The sequence below is a fragment of the Phalaenopsis equestris genome, unplaced genomic scaffold (genome assembly GCF_001263595.1).
Source record: "Phalaenopsis equestris unplaced genomic scaffold, ASM126359v1 Scaffold000134, whole genome shotgun sequence".
Lineage (NCBI taxonomy): Eukaryota > Viridiplantae > Streptophyta > Magnoliopsida > Asparagales > Orchidaceae > Phalaenopsis > Phalaenopsis equestris.
Window position 1 is genome coordinate 3,115,717 of NW_018164576.1, and position 6,000 is coordinate 3,121,716.

At 34.0% G+C, this 6,000-nt stretch overlaps 1 protein-coding gene across 3 annotated transcripts in view; it reads right to left on the bottom strand.

The window, feature by feature from the left end:
• LOC110021325 (DNA-directed RNA polymerase III subunit 1) overlaps positions 1 to 6,000 on the bottom strand; it is a 138,622-nt gene that overhangs the window by 41,716 nt on the left and 90,906 nt on the right. For all 3 annotated transcript variants that reach the window (XM_020719771.1, XM_020719770.1, XM_020719772.1), the window contains exons 16-18: positions 5,873 to 6,000; positions 5,321 to 5,512; positions 4,548 to 4,646 (exon numbers count right to left, since the gene is read on the bottom strand). The exon at positions 5,873 to 6,000 is cut by the window's right edge and continues 125 nt beyond it. In XM_020719771.1, the coding sequence (XP_020575430.1) occupies positions 4,548 to 4,646; positions 5,321 to 5,512; positions 5,873 to 6,000 (419 nt within the window). The remainder of the gene's footprint in view (positions 1 to 4,547; positions 4,647 to 5,320; positions 5,513 to 5,872) is intronic.

The window sequence follows — 6,000 nt, forward strand, 5'->3', positions numbered from 1 at the left end:
AGCAATAAAAAATATCAGGACCTCAAAGAAGCATTTTGTTGGCCAGAATTTAACAGGAATGTAGCATAATTTGTGGCTAAGCGTCCTTCACGTTAGTTAATGAAGGCATAGTATCAGCGTACTACAGGTCAGTTTCAGCCTTTATCGATGCCATAATAGAAATGTGAGGAGATTGCAAAGAATTTTGTTATTTGGTTGTCAAAATCACATCAAGGTTATGATGTTAATGGATAATTGTCAATTAACTGACCAAATCTGCTCATTTCTTGCCTATTGGACAGACATATCTAAATAAGAAGCTAGCCAAATTATATGTGGATCAAATTGTGAGATTGCATGGAGTGCCAAAGTTTATTGTCTCCAACAGAGATAGCACATTTATTTCCAGATTGTGGAAGACAGTTGAAGATGCTTTGGGCACACGACTAACATTCAGTACAATATTTCACCCTCGGACATATGGTCAGTCAGAGAGGATTATTCAAACCTTGGATGATCTCCTGAGATTATGTGTCATTGACTTTGGATGAGGTTAAGAATTACATATAATTTTAGTAGAGTTTGCTTACAATAATAGTTATCCGACTATCATTGGGATGGCTTCATATGAAGCCTTGTATGTAAGGAAGTGCAGTACACCTCTATGTTGGGCCGAAACAAGTGAAAAAAAAATACTATTGGAGTTGATTTAGTTGATAATGCTACTGAGAAGATTAGACTGATTAGAGGAAGATTGAAGGTAGTGCAGAACAGATAGAAAAAATATTATGATGCCAAGCACAGACCTGTAGAGTTTAAAGTTGCAGAGTTTGTTTTTATCAAAGTCAGACCATTGAATGGTGTGCAGCAATTTGGGATAACAAAGAAATTGAACCCCATATTTGTCGGTTCATTTGAGATTGTGTAGAGGATTGGGAAGGTAGCTTACAGATTGGCTTTACCTGCTCATATGAAGGGAGTGCATAATGTTTTTCATATTTCTTCACTCAAAAAGTATATTGCAGATGAAGCTAGTAGGATGATGGCACTCAGTTGACATTCAGTCTGATTTGACTTATATTCAATAACCTGGAAAGATTCTGAATTATGATGCGAAGAAATTGCGAAACAGAGACACTCCATGAAAATTGTATGGAAGCATAGGTCGGAGAAGGTTGCTACTTGGGAAAAAGTCTCTGAGATACAAGAAAAATATCCTCAGTTTTTCGTTTGAGATATGTTTTTTGTGTTTTAACACTTTCCAAATTTCGATGAAAAAATTTTAGAAAGGATAAGAGATTGTAATAGCGGAGTTTAAATAAATGAATAAAAGAATAATAATATTAAAAAAATAAAATAAAATAATAATAATAATAATAATAAATCAAATCGTTTGGACGATTTGATAAGTGAAGTCAAGACGGGAGGTTATATCATGATCGTTCTTTACTCCTAACCGTCATAAGGTGAATCGAGAGACGAGAGAAAAGAAGTCAAAGGAGTTTAACCAATGTTGTGCTCGCCTGTGCGCTGAGGAAAGAGAAGAAGAAAAAGACTATGGTTGTTATACGGGTTGCACAAGATCAAAGAAAACAAGAACAAAAACTCATGTGCATACTAGGTCAAGACGAACTGCGACCGAAGGAGGAGGGAAGTGGGGATCTCATGGTATCATCTGTGAAGTTACAGCAGAAGAAACTGTGTCATGCTCCTCTACAGAGGAAGGAGATGCATTGTTCTAGCGAGAGGAGGATGAGCCTTGAGTGCAGTTCTAGATCGAGCCGAGACCGAAGGGAGGGGAAGGAATCGTCAGGACTGAAAGAAAATTAAGGCGGTCAGATACTTTATGAGATAAATTTAATGTTTAATAAGTTAATATATTATATTATGAATAATTATATAAATGTATGTTAAATTGTGAGAGTATATTTAATGATAATATTAATGAAAAGTTTTATTTGATATCGGAGCTCTAACAAATAATGAATTTTGATTCAAAGAAGTTGGGAGAATACAAGTTAAGGGGGAGATCAATCCGAGCAACTTATAAGATAAATATTAATGCCAGATTATTATTAGAACAGATATTATAATTATTTAAATTAATGCTATTAATTTTTATGTAATCAGAAAGTTTGTAGAAGGCTGATAAATTCTTTGATTTTGAGGAAAGCTAAGAATATTAAAGTCAAAAGAGGTTAGTGGTTTTAATCATTCTTACATATTAAAATAAGTTAACTACATTTAAATCTTTCTTTTAGAATAAAATTCTTATAATTATATGCACATTTAATTGGTCTAGATGTTGGTAAGTGAAGCGAAGGGATAAACATTTCAGAGGATACATTAAGGCTTAGCAACATCCTTATCCTGCACCTGGGTTTGAACAGCCTCCGGATTCATATAATGCAATTCACGAACACCTTTAAATTTTCTTTTTCGAGATGATCTTAGAATCACCCAATCCTCCTCCAACTCATTTCGAGTAAGAGCAGAGCATTCTTGAGTAGCCAGTCCATCATGCAGAACCATCTGTCTATCTAATTGCAAAATTTCAGGGGTACCAACCTTATCAGTATCTTGAACCATAGCAGTAGTATCAATATTACCATTCTAAACCAAATCAGTCGTAATAGCAGAGATATAATGAATAGCATTAGCAGTTTCAATAACCAAATCATTATCAACCAATATAATACCCATATTATTATGCTCATTCATAGAAGAATTAAACTGATCATCTAAAGAATGCAAAGAACCCTCTCCAGAAAGATTAGCCTTAGTGATTTTCAAATCAGAATGCAACTCTTTATTCATCTCTTTATTATTATTTTTATTTTTCCACAATTCAGGATGAGCATTATAACAATGAGAAAGAAGATGACCAAATATTTTGCAATTAGTGCAATCATGTGGTACAAATTCTTGTTCAGCCTTCTACCGGTAACCATCATTAGAATTCCTCATCCAAATAGAATCGTGGAAAACCGAAGTAACATCAAATTCAACCAACACTCTAGCCATCGAAGGCCTAGACAAATTACAAGTAGCAACATCCATTTTCAATGGCTTACCAAAAATTGATCCCAAGGAATAAAGATCATTCGGATTGAAGTAATGTAACTTCAATCCAAGAAAGCGAATCCAAACAAGCACAATAGGGATCTCTTCGGTAGGATTGAAATTAGGTGTCCATTTAAGAAGTTTCAAGTAATACTTCTCAATGGTCAAGATTTTCTTAGCAAATAGAGAGGTATAATCATTAAGTTATGGCTATCGATTAACCCTAAATTTCATCCTCCAACCAGATGTAGATGTAAATCCGAAAAGAACTTAAGAACTTACGAATAACCTCCACTTTGGGATGAGTAAATGAAAATTTACCAATTAAAGTATACTTTAGTGGTTCAGTGAGAATGTTGATAACATATTTTATGATTATTTTTTTCAAAAATTTTGGAGTTCCTTCCCATTCTTGCGAGAGGCTTGTTGAAGCAAACCTCAATAATCACTATCCTTTATTTGCTGTTGAAACTCCTCAGAGAAACGAACTCCTCCAGACCCAAAAGATTTACCCGAAACCACATCTTTGAAGGATGGTGCTACATAAGCCATGGAAAAAAGCAGAATAGAAAGAAACAAGCCAAAACTACAGAGAAAAGATAAGCCTAGTTAGGAGAAACCAAGAAAAGAAAGCTCCCAACGTAGAGGATAAAAACAGGGACAAACCATCACAAAAAACCGAAGCAAACAACAACACCAAAAAGAAAATGAGAAAGCGAAACAGATCTTAAAGGAAAATGGACAAAAGAAATCAGCTAGAAATCAGGCACAGAACAAAAGAAACGAACAAAAGCCAACAAATGAAACGGTTGGCGCTGCAACAACAGGGCAAAGAAACAGCGAGATCGGGCTAGGGCAGAGGATCGCGCGTGCGGGAGGCGCGACAAGGAGGAGCACAGAACAGCGAAAGGCTAGCATAGAGCGAAGAAGAGCGATCGGGCTAGGGCAGAGGATCGCGAGGTCTCAGCTTTCGACTCCAACGTCCTGATCGCAGATTTTTGGTTAGTTCTCAAAACTGGTAAGACCTTTACAAAATTTGTTCACATTAAAAACAGTCCTAAAATAAAATATAAACCAAGTTCTGTTATAGAAAATAGATGACGAAATAACAATACAAAAGTTGAGGAAAGCTCAAAATGTCTTCTTTATTGACAAATCACCTTGGATGACATTTTTTGCCAAAATTTACTGATGCCACAGCAATAAAAACATTTCTCCTTTACTAAATTGAAATGCATATACAAACTATAAAAAATCTAGTCAATCGTGTCACAAAAAATCTAATTATTCTAAAAGGCGCTACCGCATAGCATGGAGAAAGGTTGCCTCACACTTCATGTGAAAGAAAATAAAGCAAGATTTTCAAAACATGCACGTTCAGTAAATTTTCCTAACTGTAAGTAGAGTTTAATTTTAAATTATCAAGAAAAAAAACTGGAAATTAAAGTTTCAAAAAGTTAATAAAAGGCTATAACAAAAAATGAGAATGAAAGAAGGAACCATACAGCAGTATCAACAAGACCTTCCCGTCCAGCCATTGTGTGGAAGAAAAACTCCGTAGCTGTCAAACCAGTGTAAAATGAATTCGCCACAAAGCCCTTCGCCTACAAAAAAATGCCAAAAAATTAAAAGAAATTTAACATCTTAAAAGAGAACAAGTCAATTGGAAAATGAAGCAGTATATAAGGTGCTCCAAACATTGTAAAATATGAATTGTATTAAAGAATAAATAAATAAATTATTTTCACATGAATGAAGCTTCATGATAGGGATCCAAATAAAATAGCGACAAACAAGTGCAACAACCCCAAATGAATAAAAAAGAAAAGCTTTGGCACAACAAAACTGTTATTAGAACTATTAATCCAATAGCAAAAACTCAATCTTAAACACATCAAATCTTAGAATCCATATACTATAACTTTAGCACTAATTTTTTTTGTGAAAATATGCTGTTTATCTTATGATCTATGGAACATTCATATAACTTTACTACTCATTTTAATTGAGAGTGACGCCCATCAATTGCTGTGGATAAAGAAAATATTCAATAGAAAGTTAAATTTGTACTTAGTAACTAAGAGCAAAAACACAACACAATAGATGTGATTCTTAAAAAATTATTAAGAAAAAAGTCTTTGAATTTTAACCACAACTTTACAATAAAATTAGAGCTCCATAAATACAAAAAGAATGAAATTGAACCCCGTCTAGAAACAATGAAATTGTAAGCCAAAGGCAGAAAAGAAAGTGTAAGTGCAATTAACATCAATCTTACAGAAGGAGTCTTTGAATTTATTGGGAAATGGGGAAGAGTTCGATCTATAAATCCATTTGGGGCTCGACGACCACCAACAGACTGCTGTCCCACAAGAGCAATCATCTGGCTAATATTTATCGGAGAACCCTTTGATCCGCATTGTGACATTATCAAAGGACTATTCCTCCAATGGAGCTCATCCATACAAACCTAAAATGGAAAAAACCATAACCATTTGGAATGAAAATTACTTTAAAACAAGAAAGAAAATCACAAATTTTCACCAAGCTGATTTCTAGTCCATGAATTAACAAAAAATGGTACTTAATCATGGAATTCGTCCTTATGTTTTCATTAACTTTATTTTGCTGGCATTGAAAGATTCTACTACGTAAGATATATGCCATTAAAATTGAAGGGATAAAAAAACTCAAATATCAGTTACAATCTTTTCTCACCAACTCATGGCAAAAACTAATGATATAAACGAAATTAAAAAAAGCAAAGAGATCATGTCTGCAAAATAAAAGGAAAACATAAAAAAGGAAAAAAAGAACTAATTGAAATTACATTTCCTGCAGCTGACCGAATTTTATTCAGAACATTATAAATTTCCAGCTCCAAAGTTTGAGCTGCATCACATCCTGTCTGCAAAGTAAGCTCCCCTTTGTTATATTTGGTAATAAAATCTCGGCATT